An 18,103-nucleotide genomic window follows, 5' to 3' on the forward strand; every position below is an offset into this window, starting at 1 on the left:
ACAGGATCAGCAGTGTTTTTTTTCCCTTTGGAGCAACCTGCAGAGTCCCTATGGACACCATCTGGAACAGAAACTGCTCCTGCTGCCTGAAAACGCCCATGTGGCAGCCAGCTCGGGCTGTACCTGGTTAGCCCTGACTGAAATTCAATTCCTTTCCTCTTGTCCCTTCCCAAAATCACAGCAAAAAACTGGTTCCCTGCTGGCTGCAGCTCCCTCGCTGTCTGAGCCCAGAGACTTCACACTTTTGCTGCAGCTCAGCACCAACACCCTGCTGTGAGCACTGAGTTATTCCAGCCCCATTCCAATTAAACCTTCCCCAAGGCTCTCTTTGCTCCCAGGGATCCTGCAGACTGCTCCTGCCCTGCTCCTGGTGACATTCTGTGGGCACATGTCCCCTTCTTTAAATGCTGCTGCTTTTTTGGGGGGGGGCGGGGGGTAGTTCTGCCATAAAGCAGTTTTGGGGAGCATCTGTGTGCAGAATGTGCCCTGAACCCCAGCCCCACTTCTCCCCTGTGAATTCCTCTGGGGGTAAATCCCAGTGACACTGCAAAAAAACCAAACCCTCAGGTCCTTGAAAGCCAGAAGTCATCCTGGAGCTCATGAGGTGTGATTTTGGCCAGCTCATATTTTTCATTTGTGCTTGGTTTTTCAGCATCCCTTTGTCAGCAAGGTCACCAGCAACAGGGCCCTACGGGAGCTGGTGGCCGAGGCCAAGGCTGAGGTGATGGAGGAGATCGAGGAGAGTCGGGATGAAGCAGAGGAGGATGATTCCTTGGATTCTGCCTCGGTGAGCAGCTTCACCACTCTGGCTGTGCTGGGGGGAAAGAACCTGGCAACTTTTCCAGACTCCAAAATCCCTTCTGGGCCACAGCAGGTGGAGGGGGAAGTGGTTACATGGCAGGGAGGGGCTGGATTTTGGTGGCTGCCAAGGGCAGAGTGGTGCTGGGGGGTGGCCCTGTGCCCAGTCACAGGAGGGGCACATGGAAAGTGGTTAAAAAACAAAAGGAGAATGGTAAAAAAGAAAATAAGCCCTGATGTAGGCTGGAGAAGCTGGAGTGGAAGAAAAGCAGCACATGGAAGGACCACCAGCCTGAGGAGGGAGCTGGGCAGATCTGGCTCGTTGAAGGGGGCATCTCAGAGCTGCTGAGGGTCACATCTCAACCTCCCTCCTCTGTCACAGAGGGAAGTGGCTCATCCATAGTGGAGTTATCCATGAGAAAATGAGTTTGGTGTGCAAATTCCTCATCTGCCTCTTAAGGACGTGCAGGTTCTGGGGCTTTTTCATCATTCTCATTCCCCTGCCTCCCACCCAGGATCCGTAGTCACTGGGGCCACAAACCTGGGGAAAGATGGAAGCACCCCAGAGCAGATGTCCTAAAAGGGAAATCCCCTCCCACTGAGTGTTTGGTTCAGGGTGACTTTTTTCTGAAGGAGGAGCCTTGTAGCCCGTGCAGTTGTGTCAAGTGGTGGTGCCAAACCCAACATGTGCCCTCCCCTGTCTTTGCAGCCCCCTGGGAATCACAAGCGGGACCCCTCCGAGGTGAGCCAGCTGAGCTTTGATGGGGAGAAACCTCCGGACTTGCCCAAAGCTGGGAACGGCTCCGTGGGGACCGGCAAGGACCCCACAGAGGCCCAGAGCCACAAAGTCTCGGATAAAAGGATGAGCAGTGACAATGACAAACTGGAGAGCAACCACTCCTTGAAACCCAGCTCGGCCTCCTCGGGCACCCAGGACAAGCCGGACATCATCCTGCAGCCAGGACATTTGGGTAACTCAATGGAGGGGAACAAGGAGCCAAGGCTGGGCAAAGAGGAGAGGAAGAGCCTTGAGGAGAGGAAGAGCACTGGGGAGAGGAAGAGCATCGGGGAGAGGAAGAGCATCGTGGAGCGACCAGAGAGTGTTCTCCTGGAGAACTTGAGCGAGGAGAAGCTGGCCAATGGCAGCCTGGAGCCCCTGGGGCCGTTCCCTGGCAGCCGCTCCAAAAGGGACTCGGATTCGGGCAGCACTTCGGCCTCCGAGAGCATGGACCTCACCATCTCCTTGTCTGCTGACCTGTCCCTCAACAGGGAGAGCGGCTCCATCTCCCTCAAGGTGAGAGTGGTGCCAGAGGGTGCTGCAGAACGTGGAGGAGGGAGGAACCCTTCCCTAGGGAAAGCTTTCCAGGGTTTGTTTTCCGTGTTGCCTGTCCCAGCCGGGTTCAGCTGTGCCAGGGGGACGTGTCCTCAAGTGAAGGAGAAGCTCTTGGTGGAGCTGCTGAAGGTTCATGTGTCCACTTCTGTGCCAGGACACTGATATCAGGGGAAGTCTGATGATTTGTGTCTATTTTGGGTGAAGTAACCACACCATGAGCCCTGTCCTTGCTCTAGTGTGAAACCCCACATGGGACTTCCTAAACTTTACCCATGGTCCATCACTCTGCTGCTCTTCCCTGGAACACTCGATCCCAGGGAAAAGTTCATCTGGGCCTGTGCTCTCAGTTTTCCCAGCCTGCCCCACATCTGGCCTGGTTTGTGTCAGCAGTGACTGCACAAAGACCTCCCAGGCTTCTTGGCTTTTGCCAGAGCTCCTGGAAGCTGGGGATGCTTGACCTGGAGCTGCCCAGGTCAGCAGGGCTTAGAGGAAGAGGCAAAATAACGGGAATAGTATTTGCTGAGCTCTAGAAGAACTGCAGTGACTGGAGGGGGCAGAGGGATGTGTTGCACAAGATCTTTGTCACATTGTCTGCATGAGTGAGAACTTCCCAGCAAGGAAACGTGCCTAAAAACCTTTCTTGGCAAAACTTACCCCACCTCCTGCTGGGAGCTGGAGAACCAACATCCCCCAGAGGAGCCTGCAATCCCTAATGATTGGAAATGTGATGCTCTTGCACGGGAATTCCCCCCTCCTCGTGACCTTTCCAGGACACCTGGTCTCCTCCAGGAGGAGGAATACAATGCCACACGTAGATTTGCTCTCTGAGTTGGTCCTCTAGAAGGAGAAAGGAGTTTTTTTGGTTTTTTCAGGGAGTAAGCCATTTTAGATCATGTGAGGAGGGGTCTTTGGGAGGTGGGTTGGGTTTCTTCAGTGTGGAAGTCCTGCTGCTCTGTGGTTTGGTAGCCAGGCTGGATCTCCAAATTCACTGATGCTTTGTGCTCCTTGTGGATTCCTTGTGCACGTTTCTCATGAACAACAGCATTAAAAGTGCTCTGAGGGCTCCAGCCCAGCTGTTGCAGCCCTGAGGAGCTGCTTCACGGGCTCCTCCTCTCCTTCCTGCCCACACCAGGACTCCCAGATGCACAAGAAGACCCTGAAACGCACGCGCAAGTTCGTGGTGGACGGGGTGGAGGTGAGCGTCACCACCTCCAAGATCATCAGCGAGGACGAGAAGAAGGATGAAGAAATGAGGTTTCTCAGGCAAGTGGGGCACTGGGATGGAGGGAGGGCAGGGATTTCCTCTCTGTGAGATAATCCAGGGGATACCTAAAGTCCTCTTGTGGTCTGGCTTGGTCTCACTTGGACAGGGGAGGGAGGGATTCAGCTCAAGACGCAGCAGGACTGCGACCAGGGGAGCTTTGCTGTGTCTGGCCCTGTCCTCTGGGGATGACTGAACATGTCCCCAGGGCTGCAGATGCCTGGCTCCGTGGAAATTAGCTCAGAAATCTTCTCAAGATGTTCCTCTCCCTTTTGTTCTCGAATCTCCTCAGACTTTGTTAACAGAAAAGCCAAGGGAGTTGTAAACTCCTGGAGCATTATTTAATATTCATGGGTGTATTCTCCCTGCTTGATGACTCCTTTGCAGATCTTACAGCTTTTAAATCTCCTTGACTTATTCTCAGAAAGAGGAGCTGCTGTTCCTAGCAGCTGAAATGAAAAGGCCCTTAAAATAATTAAAATACAAATTGTTTCATTTGATGCCCAATTCCAGGCTCCCTGGTGCTGCTCTCGGGGACTCCCTGAGAGGATAACTTGTCCTGAACACTTTGTGTCCCTGGGGCCGCCTTATTCCTCAGCCCGAATATCAGATTTATGTAAAAGCTCATTAGCAGAGCTCATTTACTGCTGAACTGGATGAAGGGAGGGATGCAGTCTCATCAAAGGTGGGTCAGAATTTGGGAGAACGGCCCTTTTTGCCACCCAGGTGTGGGTAAGAATGGATACAGAGCGAAGAGGCCAGGCCAGAGCAGTCCAGCTTGGGATTTGAGGCCCAGTGAGCACTAACCCAGCTGGCACAATGGGTATTTGGGCTGCTGGGGGACACCAGTGCCTGCAGAATCACCTCAGGAGCCTTGCCAGGGCTTGTTTGGGAAGCTGTGGATGCTAACTGGCCTTACCTGTGGAAGCTGGTGATTTTCCAGCCGTTCCCATAAAGCAGCATCCAGCTTCCCGCAGTGTCCCAGCGCCTGGAGCACATCAGGATCTCCCTCCTGCCTGTGCTCGGGGCAGGCTGCTGTGGGCTGGAGGTGCAGCTTCCACTCCCTGCTGAAATGCTCTGATTGTGGGTGTGACCATCTCTGCCCATCACATCCCAGCGGCCTGGCCTGACCCCGCGCTCCTCTGTCCCCTCTGCAGGCGCCAGGAGCTGCGGGAGCTGCGTCTCCTGCAGAAGGAGGAGCACAGGAACCAGGCCCAGCTGAACAGCAAACACCAGCTGCAGCTGGAGCAGATGCTGCGGCGCTTCGAGCAGGAGATGATGGTAGGAGGGCAGGGAAAAGCCCTGGGAATCAGCTGGGAATCCAGCTCCTCTGCAGGTTTCCCACACGGGGATGCTCTCTGGGTTGCAACAACCTTGGGCATCACAGGATCCCTTTGGGATTTGGAGCATGGATGGAGGTTTTGTGGGCATTAAGCACCCTGCAGCTTGGGAAGCACTGACAGCCTTTGCCAGTTGTTTTGGACTTTCTCTCTTTAATGATCTTTTATGTCTGTTCATGGCTAGTGTGAGAAACAGTTCATAGTGCTGTTGCAATTCACAGGGAAAAAAAAAACCAACCCAATCTTTATATAAGAAAGCAGCACGACCTGAGTGTGACAGCAGGAAATCTGGCAAGGCTTTGAGTGTAAATTGAATAAACTGGGCTCACACACTTGGTCCCTTCTGCTGAAATAAAATAATATTGCAGTTAATCACAGAATGGTTTGGGTTGGAAGGGACCTTAAAGGTCTTCTCTTTCCATGGCACTGCTGGAGCACTTTGTGAGGTGCTGGTTGGAATTTTCCCTCCTCTGTAAAGAGATTTAATCCAAGCAGGAACAATCCTCTACCCCTTTTTTTTTATTTTTCACTTTTCTTTTTAACCTTTTGGAAGCGGAGAGGAGGCTGAGGCTGTTCCCTTGGTTCCTCTCCCGGGCAGGCAAAGAAGAAGTTCTATGACACGGAGCTGGAGAACCTGGAGAGGCAGCAGAAGCAGCAGATCGAGAGGATGGAGCAGGATCATTCCCTGCGCCGGCGCGAGGAGGCCAAGCGCATCCGTCTGGAGCAGGAGCGCGACCACGCCCGCTTCCTGGAGCAGCTCAAGCTGATGAAGAAGGAGGTAAAAATGGGGATGGGAGGGAGGGAAGCGGCTTTCCTGCACCTCTTTCTTCCTGGGGAGCTTCAGCATTTCTCGTGGCAGAGCTGGAGGGGAGAACAGTTGGTGTTGTATGAGGATACACCTGGTTTGGGGTGATTCCTGAGGTGTTTGGGGTGTTTCCTGAGGTGTTTGGGGTGTTTCCTGAGGTGTTTGGGGTGATTCCTCAGGTGTTTTAGTGATTCCTGATGTATTTTGGGTGATTCCTGAGGTTATTTGGGTGATTCCTTGTTGTTTGGAGTGATTCCACAGGTGTTTCAGTGATTCCTGATGTATTTTGGGTAATTCCTGAGGTGTTTTGGGTGATTCCTCAGGTGTTTTAGTGATTCCTGAGGTACTTTTGGGTGAATCCTGATGTGTTTTGTGTGATTCCTGATGTATTTTGGGTGATTCCTGAGGTATTTTGGGTGATTCCTGAGGTGTTTTGAGTGATTCCTGAGGTGTTTGGGGTGTTTCTTGAGGTGTTTGGGTGATTCCTGAGGGCCTTCCAGGTGATTCCTGAGCTGTTCAGTGTCTCGAGGTGGGGTTGTTCCTGGTCTCAAGTGACCCCCAGAGAAATTTAATTTCCTCCTCCCAGGTCAAGAACGAGGTTGAGAAGCTGCCACGGCAACAGCGCAAGGGGAACCTGAAGGCGAAGATGGACGACTTCACGCAGAAAAAACAAACCATGGTGAGGCTTGGGGAAGATCCCCCCCAGTTCCAGGGTTGGGAAATGTGCAGTAGAATAAAGCATCCTTCCTGCTGGAGAGACAGACAGGCTCTGAAACACCAGCTCCTTCCCAAGCTGCAGCAGAAGGAGGGCTCATGGTGGCACTGCTGGGTTTTTAAACAGGAACAGGAGTTTCTGGCCAAGCAGAAGGAGGACCTGGAGCAGGCCATGAAGAACATCACAGCCCAGAACAAAAGAGAGATCTGCGACAAGGAGCGCGAGTGCCTCAACAAGAAGCAGCAGCTGATGAGAGGTGGGTGGCAAAGGCTGTGAGGGAGAGGAAGGAGTGCTGTAACCAAGGGTTTATCCAGCCCTGCCTCTTCCCACACAGCAGATGCTGTGACAGAGTTGCAAGCTGGCAGGATGGGATGTGGAAAAAAACCAGCCTTGCCAGGTCCTGTCTAAATGTTTAACAATAATAATACTTAGTGCTTTAATCTTCAAAGTGCTTTACAAATATGAACCAATTAGGCTTCATAATTGCAAGAAATCAGGCTCCAACATGGTTTGCAACCGATTTCTCTTGGAAAACAGGAGGTGAATGATCACCCCAACATCTGCTGCCCTGTTTGTGTGCAGAGGTCGCTTGGGACACTGTGTGTGACCAGGATGAGAGGCCAGGGTGGGTGATCTGCTCCTTCTCCTCCCCACAGACCGGGAAGCTTGCATCTGGGACCTGGAAGAGCGTCAGCAGCAGGAGAAGCACCAGCTCGTCAAGCAGCAGCTGAAGGACCAGTATTTCCTCCAGAGGCACGAGCTGCTTCGGAAGCATGAGAAGGTGAAGGCTTTGCACCTTCCCACACTGGTGTGGGTCAGGAAAGCGTCCTGGGTGTTTCTCTGCCAGGCTGAAAAGGGGGAAATCACCCAGATTGTGGTTCAATCCCTATATGGGCCATTCACTTAAGAGTTGGACCCGATGATGGTCCAGTTCCAAGTCAGAACATTCTGTAATTCTATGAATTTTGTAATTCTGAGGGTGGTCTGGGAGTTAAAGAGCTTGGTCATTATTAGTGGGAAAGGACCAGAATAAAGCTGGTGTGTCGAGAAGGCAATAAAGCCTTCTTGTCTGGGACGTGTGCTCTGTGTTGTGTGAATTTAATGTGTGAGAAGTTGGGAATTTTGAGGGGCTTTTCTGGAAATCTGCCCCTGCAGATTTAGCAGGTTGATTTAGCAGTTTGATTTAGCAGGTTGATTTAGCAGTTTGATTTAGCAGGTTGATTCCCAGAGCAGGGCATGTGAAGCCTATTTCCAGCCCCTTCTCCTCTGCTTTCCCAGCATGTTCAATCCGTGCCATCCCCTCTTGTCCCTTTGCGAGTGTCACCAGCCGCTCCAACGCTACCCCCAAATCTGCCCTCCAGCTGTCTGTGTTCTCCTCAGGCCTCTGGGGAGGTGTCCCTGCTCCTCTGAGCCCTGTGTGTCTGCAGGAAAGGGAGCAGATGCAGCGCTACAACCAGCGCATGCTGGAGCAGCTGAAGGTCCGGCAGCAGCAGGAGAGGGCCCGGCTGCCCAAAATCCAGCGCAGCGAGGGCAAGACGCGCATGGCCATGTACAAGAAGAGCCTCCACATCCACTCCAGCGGCAGCGCCGCCGAGCAGAGGGAGAAGATCAAACAGGTCAGGGCCTGAAAAGGCACCAGGAGTTTGAGGCTTGGTTGGGAGGAGAAGGGGATTTGGGGAAATGCAGCTGTTCCCAGATTTTAACTTGCTGATGGGTTGGAGGGCTCTGTTTTGTGGTATCATGGGTGGTTTTGGGTGCTGTCTCCATCGTGATTTGTATTGGGAAGCATTCTTGGGGCTTTTCCTTCTTTCCTGTGTGATAATGGAAGCTGGGCTGGTCTCTCAGCCAGCCCCAGAGACCAGAGCAATGCTGCCTACACGGGCACCTGCTTTTCTCTCTGCCAGTTTGCTCTGCAGGAGGAGAAGAGGCAGAAAGCAGAGCGGCTGCACCAGCAGCAGAAGCACGAGTCGCAGATGAAGGACATGCAGGCCCAGTGTGAGAGCAACACCAACGAGCTCCAGCATCTCCAGGTACTGGTCCCTCATGGCTTGGTCTCCCAGAGCTGCCTGTGCTGGTCTCAGTCTCTGGAGAAGTGGCTGCAGAGGACTGGCAGGAGTTGATGTCCCCTTGCTCTTGCCTTGAGAGGTTTTTGTTGCCGTGTCTAAACGTGGAGCTCAGAGCTCTGAGTGTCTCTGAGCAGGGCAAACCCTGTTTGACCTGCTTGATGTGTGTTGTGTTTGGTGATGTGTTTTTAGAATGAGAAGTGTCACCTCCTGATCGAGCACGAAACCCAGAAGCTGAAGTCTCTGGATGAGAACCACAACCAGCACATGAAGGAGTGGCGGGAAAAGCTGAGACCACGGAAGAAGGTGGGGTGTGAGCAGGGTGTCCTGGACAGTGCCCATAGCCCCAGAACAATCTCAAATGCAGCTCTTGTGTTGTTCTCTTTGCTCAAGGCCCTGGAGGATGAGCTGAACCAGAAGAAGCGTGAGCAGGAGATGTTCTTCAAGCTGAGCGAGGAGGCCGATGGACAGATGCCAGCATCCCCGACCAAACACGCCAAGTTTGTCCCCTTCAGCTCCTCAGAGAGCTTGTAACACCTGGCAGGCCACCAGCTGGTACTGGCCATGTCCTCCTGGGCTGCAGGGGACAGCCTGGACTCGGAAAGCCCTCTCAGCAGCCCCTCCTCACCACAGCACCCTCCTGCCCCTCGCTCTGCCTGGGATAAACGTGGCCTCTGCGCTGAGGGATGCTGACTGGAATTTGGGGTGGCTTTCCCAGGAGCTCCGGGCTGGGAATTGGGGCAGGACCCTCTGGATTGTACTTGCACTGTTGGCTGGATGCTTCCTGGGTGAGCCTGGTGCTCGCTGGGTTTGTCAGCTCAGGCTGGAGCAGGGACCACTCTGATCAGGAGAGGCAGCCCCTCAGGGCAGGGCTGTCACCTCCCTCTCCACCGTGCCTGCTCCTGTCCCAGTCCTCTATAAGGCCTGGCCTGGGCCAGAGCAGCTCTGGCATTGTCTTAAACTCACCTTGGCCTTACACTTACTCCTCTCCACTGTGGTGCTTTTTTTTGCCACAGAGACACAGAGATTTGGGGGTTTTTGCCTAGGGAGGGCTGGGTTTTTTCTTTCCTCCTCCTCCCCACACAGACTGTGCAGAAAGGAGCTGGATGTCGTCCCAAAGATGCTTCTGCTCTTCCTTTGCTGTGGCCACTGGCAGCACAGCCCTGCTGGCACTGAGCTAACCCTCTGCTATCAGGGGCTGGGTTCTGGGGTGATTAAACTGCCCAGCTTTGGTTCTTGAGGAAGTGGAAGTGCAGAGGGAGAGGTTGGGGCCAGTGCTCAGTCCTGAGGTGACACAGGTGAGGTGTCTGTCACTGTCACCTGCCTTTGGGCTGAAGGCTGTCACTGCCAGAGCTCTCATCATCATCACACAGGTGCTTGAGGCTGGTTTTTAAGTCCTTTCTGCATGGGGCCATGTGGGTGAGCCAGCCTGGCCAGCGAGTTATGGCTGCAGAGCATCGTTAGGGAGGAGCAAAGTGGAACAAGGGAGATGCAAAGGGGGCTTGTTGCTCCCAGCACCTCCTTGCCCACTGATGTCCTATCTCCTTGTGACGTGCCACAGCTTTTGGGATGGTTCTCCTGGCTGGGAGTTGTGGGCAGAGGGGCAGAGCAGGTCCTCTGTCCTTTCTGTCCCCTGCACAAGGCAGGGCTTGGCTGAGCTGCTGTGTGGGACTGGGAGCACAGAGCTGGGGAGGGGGTCAGGGACCTCACTGGCAGCACCTTCTTCTTTACACAACCCAAAGGTGTAAGGCAGCACTTAAGTCTTTCTCTGGACAACATTGTTTGTTTTAGACCTGTTTCTTTAGCAAGAAAAAATATTTCTGCTTTAAAAAAAAACCAAAACATATATATATATATATGAAAAACAAGTTGTTATTTTCAAGCCCCCTCTGTTGATTTACTGGCATTTCAGGGAAAGGTGGTATGTCATGTGCCTCACTTCCAGGTACTGGGCTGAAGCAGGCAGCCCCCAGATCTTGAATTCTGTGTCTGGGGAGTGCATTTCCTACTCTTTTAGAGCTCCTAATCCATATTTATAAGCTGCCTGCAAGCCAGCAAGACTCTTTGGGCCATTCCAGGTTACCTCTGGTTTCACAGCAGTGCTGTCTCTGTTAATAAACATAGGAAGGGTTCCTGCCCCATCTCCAGAAGTGTGGATTGTGCCTTTCAGATGTGATAACACCAGGCTGGGAACTGCTGTAAGGTTAATGGATGCAGAGGGATGTTCCTAAATGGGACAAGGGGGCTGCTTGGAGACTTGCAATCACGTTGGGAGTGTGTTACAGCAGCCCCAGCAGTTCTGGTGCTGGTTCTGGTGCTGGTTCTGGTGCTGGTTCTGGTGCTGGTTCTGGTGCTGCTGGGGTCAGGCTGGAGCTGTTGTGTGCAAGGGCTGTGTCACAGAGCCCAGTGCCTGTCCTGCAGCACGCTGTCACCTCCTTCAGCTGAAGGGTATTGCTGCCTTCTCCACCAGCCCAAGGAGCATCATCCCTCTCTGGACATCCTGCAGCCACCAGCAAAGATTATTTCTGGGGGTTCTCACAGCTGATGCAATGCCCCTGTGGTAAATCAGTTATCCCTTCCTCCAGTCCAGCTGAGTTTCAGCTTGGAGAGAGCAACACAGAGGTAGGAATGGTTCTGTCCACTCGTTTTCATGTTTTGTGTTCTCTCCCTGGGTGTGCCAGGCTCCAGCACCGTGTCCCTCGCCTGGGAGGGGGGCACATCATCTGACTGTCATGTTTACAGCGTGGGTATCATCTTCCCTCCTTTCAAAAGAGGATTTTTTTTTTGTTGTTCCCTGTTCAGAAGGAACCACAATTAAACCCAGCTTGCTTTTCGGGGGAGGATGGGACACAATTTTAAAAATGGCTTTGAATATAAAGGGTTTTTAAAATATTTTGTAAAATATCTTCAGTGGGGCCACCACCATGATGTAAAGACCTCTCCAATAAAGTTAACAGACTGAGAAACTTGGGCATGGTCTGATTTTATGTCTGGTTGCCAGCTGTGACCTCAGTTCAGCTTTGCTTCTGCACTGGGTTGTACTGACTTAGAAAAATTTGTGGCATTTGAACTTTGCAAGGCTGAGCCTCCAGTTCTTTAAAACCGAGCTGGAGCCTCTCCCTCTGCTCAGGGGCAGGGATATCTTTGCCACCGAGCTGAAATTGCACTGGAGCTGAAGCGAAGCAGCCGTTCCCAGGATGACTCCAGTGTTCAGATGGTGCTGGGCTGACCCTGCTTGGTGAGGAGTGAGTATTGCACCCTGAGAGCTGAGCTTTTCTGCACAGATCATTCTTCCTTTTTTAATTAGCTGGTCTGTCTTGAACAGGAATCTCCAACAAAGGCTTCAGTTCCCTTGTTTTGGTGGCACAAGGAGCACCTAGGGATGCCTCCTTGTCTCTTCTCATGCTCTTCTCTGCTCAGGAGGAGAAAAAAAAAATCCTGTTTTGCCCTGTGGGTGCAGGGGGAAATCTGTGCCTCCTCCCCTGGGCTGCTCAGAAAGGCTCCCAGCACAGAGCCCAAACGCCCTTTGTTAGAACTTTTCCCCTGCTGCTTCCATTGATTTCTGCCAAGGACACAGCACGTTAAATTAGGGTAGCTTTGACACGAGCCCATGCAGCTGCTGTGGGTTTACCCTCTGTTTTGGGAGGTTGTGCCAGGAGCTGCCAGTTTAACCTTGGATTTCGTGCAGGAACCGACCTTGCTGGCAGTGTCCACCGTGTAGAACGTGAGCTCAGGTGAGATGCTGGAAAGGAGATGCAATTGGGAGTGGAAGGTGTTGCTGGTGAGGTTCTAAATGAGCAGAGAGAGAAGGGTGAGCAAAGCCTGAGGGTTCCTTTCTCCTTGCTCCACAAGGTAGTGAGGAATGGAGTAGCTGAGGACATGTAATTAATCATTTTGTTTATGTATAGCAGGACTGCACTGTCTCCTGGGACACCCTGCTCTCAGTGTATCCCAGGGAAGCAGGAGATCTCCTGGGAATATTTAACTTCATCTGCACGTCCTTGGCACTGCCTGAGGGGAGATTCAACCATGAGGATATAACATGTATTTATAAGTACTGTATATTCCAGAAATAACTGTTAACTACCATTTCATCCGGGTGCTATGCTGGAAACAGAGCTAAAGTAAAAATATTTCTTAATTTTTGAGAACAGAGCTGACAGCCCTGGGAAGTTCCTGGAGCTGCAGCAGCTGCAGCATTCCCTGTGGTTCAGGTCCTGTCACATCTGGGCTCCAAACTCCTCTGGGCTGCCCAAGGGCTTTTGCAGTTGCTGATGATGGAACTCTCTGGGGGAAGAAAAGCAGGGCAGGGAGAGTCTTGGGGCTTGTGCCTGAGTGTTTCCCTCCCCCGGCTGCATCTGTGCTGCCTTTGTCTCTGCAGGAGTCCTTGAGAGCCCTCTGAAGCCAAATACTGCTGTGTGCTCCTGCTGCAGTGGTTTCTTCTCCAAACGCCAAACTCCCCGTGGCCTGAGCAAGCCGAGTTCTCTGGAGGTGTTTGCCCTGCCTTGCTGGTGTTTGTTGCCCCTCTCGTGGCTGGGATGGGGCTGGATTTCAGGGACACGCTGCCCTGGCAGCCCGTCCTGGACTGCTCTGGAGCCGATTTCCAGGCTGGCAGGAGCTGGGTGTTTGCTGCTCTTCCTCTCGCTCACTAGATGGCACAAGACTGGAGATCCTGGCTCTTTCCCCTGGATTTGGCACTCTCTGTGGCACCCCTTCCATCAGATCTCTGCTTCTCCTCGGGCTTTCAGCACTTTTCCAGCGTTGTCCCCAGGAGTTTCCCAGGGCTCCCCCAAAGCTGAGCATCCCCTGCCGTGGGTTCTGCTCTCCCTGGGCAGGATGGGCACTGCTGCCAGCCTGGCTGGGATGGTGCCACCCAAACCCTGCAATTCAGGGCTGACAGTGCCACCCAAACCCTGCAATTCAGGGGTCTCAGCAGTGGAAAATCACTCCTGGTGGCAGCTGAGAATCAGAGAGATCCAGCCCTGGTGAAACGGGAAATTTCAGCTGGGCTGGGCTCCAGCTGCAGGGCTTTGTCCTCTGTGGGGGTGGGAGCACCATGTTTGACTGATTTTTGTGAGGTGGCTGAGGGAAGATGGATTGTCCTGTACCCAGGGGGGACCAGGACGTTCAGGCACTTGGCACAATCTCCCAGTTCTAACACTGAAGAGTGAGCAGCAGCAGCGGGCTCTCTGTGCCAGGAGCACTGCAGACAGCGTTCCCTCTGCAGTCAGGGCTGCTGGTGGGGCACTGCTTTCCCATTCCACTCCCTCCCTGACACCAGGCAGACCTCAGGCACTGCCCAGCTGTGCCCAAACAGCTGGAGCTCACTTGCAGCCGTGCAGAAACCCACTTGTCCACCCGAGCTGAGGGATGGTTTTCCAGAAGTTGTTTTCCCTCTTGTTTTAAATTGCTCAGCTGATCCTGACAGACACGAGGGAGAGTGCACAAGGCTGACTCTTGTCTAGGTCGTGACCTTTCTTGTGTAGTTATTTTACCGTAGTTATTTTATTTGACTTGGCTTCATGAAGCTTCAGCCTCTGGTTAGGGCAGCAGGGGATGAATGTTTATCCTGAAACTCCCCTCAGCTGCATCTGCACCACCCAACCTTTCTGCCACTTCTCTGCTGTCCTGCAGCATCCCCAGAGCTGTGGGCCGAGCACAGCACTCCCAGGGCACTCACAAACCCCTCATTTCGGCTCCCTGACAAATCCTTGGCAGATTCCTTGATAAATGACCAAGGCCCAGCAGAGCCCGAGGCAGGCTCTGCCTCTCCACAGCGCCTTCCCAGTGTTTCTCCCCGGGGAGGTGATCTGGTCAGCATGCAAAGCCACTCTCCACTCCTTCAACAGCCCTCATTAGACTTGATAATTAAACACAGGAGCCATTTTGCAGCCTTGAGCTGTGTTTCTCTCCAAGCCCTGCTCGTTCCTGGGTGCTCATTAGCTGTGAGGCTGCAGCCAGTGCCTGCTGCTGCCGGGGCCCAGGAGCGCTGGGATCCCTTCAGCAGGGCAGGGGGGAAGACAGTGCTGATGCTTAAGTGCTTCTCCACCTTAATTCTTCTTTTCAGCCTGTGAAGAGCAGAAATTGTTTCATTTCTCTTCATCAGCCTCCTGTGTTGCTCCACATCTCAGTGTACATTCCCCCTCTTACCAGCTGCTTTGGGTGTTTTCCTCACCATCCTCTGGAGGATCTGTGCATCTTTCAGGGCTTTTAAACTAATAAAACTTCCCCTGCTCCAGCCTGGACACTCCACACATCAGGAGCTGCAGTTCCAGATGTTGGTGCTACCCCAGGCTCTTCATGAGCAGGTCCAGCATCCCACATGGATGTCACAATGTCAGAAGGAAGGGAGGATTCCACAGCTCACCTCCACATCCTCCTGCCTTCAAAACACACCTGACTGAGGAGCAGTGCCTGGGGCAGGAGTGGGGGTGACATGCAGCTGCTCCAGCAGTAAACAGGGAGGTCACCAGTGGCCTGATGTCCCCTTCAGACAGCCCAGCAACCCTTCTGCAGCCACCTCTGCAGGGCCACCGTGCTCTGGGGCTTTGCTGAGGGGGAGGAGGATGAAGACGAGCCCTTGGGGAGGGGCAATAAAGCTTCTGGCAAGCTGCCTGCACCTCCATTAATCCTCTGGGGTGGCTGTAGCAAAGTTAATAGTATTTAAAAGAGCCACATTTAAGGAGCCGCTAAGGAGTGAGATGAGTTGTTTATGATTAAATTAAATTCATATGAAAACTAATGACCTGCCAGTGTAAGCCTTGAGTAACTTTATAATGTAATTAAAAGCCCAACGGGGGAGAGAGCTGTGGTTATGCCACGTGTTGAGGAGCTGCTGGGAAGACGGAGGCCACGGGTAAGTGCTGCTGCAGAGAAGTGCCTGGGCAGTGCCCTGGCTGCTGTGTTGGCACAGCTGGACACAGCTGGGCACAGCTGGGCACACAGTGTGGCAGGCGTGGGGCTGCCAGGGGGAGAGGTGGGTGCAGTGGGTCAGCTCCTGGCTCACAGGGATGGAATCACGGACTGGTTCGGGTTGGAAGGGACCTTAAAGATCATCTCATTCCATGGGCAGGGACACCTGCCACTGTCCCGGGTTGCTCCCAGCCCTGTCCAGCTTGGCCTCGCAGGCTTCCAGGGATGGAACTTCCCCGGACAACCTGTGCCAGGGTCTCACCACGCCCACGGTGAATTCCTTCCCGATATCTAATCTCAACCTACTCCCAGTTTGGAGCCATTCCCCCTCGTCCTGTCACTACACGCCCTTGTAGTCTCTCCCCGCAGGTATGCGGCTTGTCCCGGGCAAGGCATCTCTGCTGCCCTGAGCAGCACAGACCTTTCCCTGCTCATTCCCTGCCTCCTCCAGGGCTGGAGCGATGGGGCAAGAGCGGGGCACGCACAGCTCAAGGGGGCAAACCGGGGGAAAAACAAAAAAAAAGAGAAATATTGGCGTCCCGCAGCGCCGAGCTCGGAGCAGCCACAGCCAGGGAGGCTCGGTCCGGCCCGTTAAGCGTGCGGAGCCGGAGCCGCCCCACGGGCCGGGATAGGCCGGGCTGGGGCCGGGCCGGGGCCGCCCCGCGGGCCGGGATAGGCCGGGCCGGGGCCGGGCCGGGGCCGGGCCGGGGCCGCCCCACAGGCCGGGATAGGCCGGGCCGGGGCCGGGCCGGGGCCGCCCCACGGGCCGGGATAGGCCGGGCCGGGGCCGGGCCGGGGCCGCCCCGCGGGCCGGGATAGGCCGGGCCGGGGCCGGGCCGGGGCCGCCCCGCGGGCCGGGATAGGCCGCGCCGGGCCGGGGCCGCCTCCCGCCCCCGGAGCGGGCGGTGCGGGGAGGCTCGGCCGCGCTGCAGCCTCCGGTCCCGGCGGCGAGCGCCAGAGCGTCCCCGCTCCCCGAGGGGCACGGCAGCGGCGATGCCCAGGCGGAGCATCGCCGAGGTGAAGGTGCTGGACGTGCAGAAGCGGCGCACCCCCAACAAGCACTATGTGAGTGCCCGAGCCCGGCCCTGGGCGAACAAAGGCCGGGCGCTGCCGGCCCCGCTCCCGCGCGGAGCTCCGGGAAGGGAGGACGGAGGAGGAGGAGGAGGAGGAGGAGGAGGAGGAGGGCGGCAGCGCTGCCGGGGGTGCCTCTCACCCCCTGTCACGGGTGTCCCGAGGGGGTCCCCTGCCAGCGTGGGGATGCTCCCCCGCTGCCCCCGGTGCCGGCCCCGCGGGGGATGCCCGGGGGATGCGGGCGGGGGTTGCGGGCACCGCGGTGAGGCGTCCCCGCTCCTGCAGCTTGGCTCCGGGGCGGTGGGACCTGTTGGTCGCAGAGTCCCGGGGCAAAGGGACCACCCGGCTCCTGTTTTCTGCTCGCTGGATAGTGCTCGGTCCCTAGGAAGGATCCCTCGTGTCCCCTGCATCCTGCCCAGCCTTCCTGCGGGCTCCGGGGCATCTTCCAAACTGTCGTGGGTTTGTCTATTTTTGAAGGTGGTTTTCTTTTCTTTCCTTTTTTTTTTTTTTTTTTCTTTTTTTTGTAATGATTTAAACTTTGGTGTGTCTCCAGGCACCCGTGGAGAGCTTGCGGGTGAATCCTGGCAACAGCCGTAAAACAAAGAGCGAGATGTAAATGTTCTTCCCTGCGGTTTTGCCACAGCCCGGGGTGACCCAGTGACACACTGCTGGTGGCACATTTGGGCTGTGCAGATGCGGTGTTTGCTCCGGCTGGAGTCAGTTGTCGGAAGAGCCGCGGTTTCAGAGCTCTTGGGCTCTCCAGAGCTTTTCCAGGTCCCCTCGGCCGGTTTGTGTTGAGCAACATCTGGAGGAGAGCTGAGGGCAGCCAGCTGCAGGCGGGGAGGGGAGAGGGGTCTGTCCTTGCATCAGGGATGTGGCCACCCACCCCCTTATCACCCCTCCTTCCTGCTGCCCTGCCCGGAGCTTTATCAGCCCTGCCCGAGCCTGCCGCTGCCTCCAGATGTGCCTTTTTCCCTTCCGTGTCCATCGCAGCCTTCCTCACGGTGCCGTGCCCCGGCTCCGGAGCAGCGCGGAGCTCTGCGCGCTGCTGTTTGTCTTGGCGGCTCTGTGGGGCTTGGCTGCCCGGTGCCGTGAGGAGACCGGGCTGGGACGGTCTGTGGGAGCTTCCCTGCTCTGCCTTGAGCCTCTCCGGTGCCTCTCCGGAGCGCTGAAGCCGCGGCGGGCACAGCCGCGCACCGCCCGCTTTGCGCGCTGTCCCCGCTCCCCGCCGCCCGCACTCGGGTGGAGTTGGGCAGAGCACAAATAATCCCTGCGAGGCTGCAAAAGCCGTGTTTTGTGAGCAGAGAGCTGGATGGATGGCGGGGCAGTGGGTGGGGACAGCGGTGCAGCCCGGCCGCTCGGCCTCCCCAGCGCATCCCGCTGCCTGCAGCCCTGCCCTGCGCTCGCCTTGGAGCCGGAGGCGGCAGCGGGAGCCAGCGTGGCTCGCACAGGGCTGGGCACGGGGCTGGGCACAGGGATGGGCACGGGGATGGGCACAGGGATGGGCACAGGGCTGGGCACAGGGCTGGGCACAGGGCTGGGCACAGGGATGGGCACGGGGATGGGCACAGGGATGGGCACAGGGATGGGCACAGGGATGGGCACAGGGCTGGGCTCAGGGCTGGGCACAGGGATGGGCACAGGGCTGGGCACAGGGCTGGGCACAGGGCTGGGCACAGGGATGGGCACAGGGCTGGGCACAGGGCTGGGCACAGGGATGAGCACAGGGCTGGGCACGGGGCTGGGCACAGGGCTGGGCACAGGGCTGGGCACAGGGATGAGCACAGGGCTGGGCACAGGGATGG

General features: G+C 55.6%; 2 protein-coding genes and 1 long non-coding RNA gene across 10 annotated transcripts in view; 2 read left to right on the forward strand and 1 right to left on the reverse strand.

Annotated features, from left to right (window-relative positions):
• Positions 1 to 11,281, forward strand: part of STK10 (serine/threonine kinase 10) — a 41,575-nt gene extending 30,294 nt beyond the window's left edge. For all 5 annotated transcript variants that reach the window (XM_086852131.1, XM_023936286.2, XM_086852130.1 and 2 more), the window contains 12 exons: positions 653 to 787; positions 1,508 to 2,092; positions 3,264 to 3,394; positions 4,550 to 4,673; positions 5,331 to 5,510; positions 6,124 to 6,216; positions 6,379 to 6,508; positions 6,909 to 7,033; positions 7,680 to 7,868; positions 8,157 to 8,282; positions 8,508 to 8,621; positions 8,709 to 11,281. In XM_086852131.1, the coding sequence (XP_086708257.1) occupies positions 653 to 787; positions 1,508 to 2,092; positions 3,264 to 3,394; positions 4,550 to 4,673; positions 5,331 to 5,510; positions 6,124 to 6,216; positions 6,379 to 6,508; positions 6,909 to 7,033; positions 7,680 to 7,868; positions 8,157 to 8,282; positions 8,508 to 8,621; positions 8,709 to 8,849 (2,073 nt within the window). In that variant the 3' untranslated portion in view covers positions 8,850 to 11,281. The remainder of the gene's footprint in view (positions 1 to 652; positions 788 to 1,507; positions 2,093 to 3,263; positions 3,395 to 4,549; positions 4,674 to 5,330; positions 5,511 to 6,123; positions 6,217 to 6,378; positions 6,509 to 6,908; positions 7,034 to 7,679; positions 7,869 to 8,156; positions 8,283 to 8,507; positions 8,622 to 8,708) is intronic.
• Position 11,282: 1 nt separating this feature from the next.
• On the reverse strand, positions 11,283 to 15,438 carry LOC111935765 (uncharacterized). Its single transcript, XR_002867856.2, has 2 exons — positions 14,466 to 15,438; positions 11,283 to 14,383 (listed from the first exon to the last, which is right to left on the reverse strand). It is a non-coding gene; the product is annotated as an uncharacterized LOC111935765 (long non-coding RNA).
• A 646-nt stretch (positions 15,439 to 16,084) lies between these two features.
• Positions 16,085 to 18,103, forward strand: part of SH3PXD2B (SH3 and PX domains 2B) — a 61,593-nt gene continuing 59,574 nt past the window's right edge. For 3 of the 4 annotated variants that reach the window (XM_086852134.1, XM_086852138.1, XM_086852139.1), the window contains exon 1: positions 16,110 to 16,292. In XM_086852134.1, coding sequence (XP_086708260.1) covers positions 16,221 to 16,292 — 72 coding nt within the window. In that variant the 5' untranslated portion in view covers positions 16,110 to 16,220. Of the gene's footprint in view, positions 16,293 to 18,103 lie in introns of all 4 variants that reach the window. The other variant, XM_086852135.1, reaches the window with a different exon arrangement.

Source organism: Cyanistes caeruleus, chromosome 15, assembly GCF_971803275.1.
Source record: "Cyanistes caeruleus chromosome 15, bCyaCae1.hap1.1, whole genome shotgun sequence".
Classification (NCBI taxonomy): Eukaryota; Metazoa; Chordata; class Aves; order Passeriformes; family Paridae; genus Cyanistes; species Cyanistes caeruleus.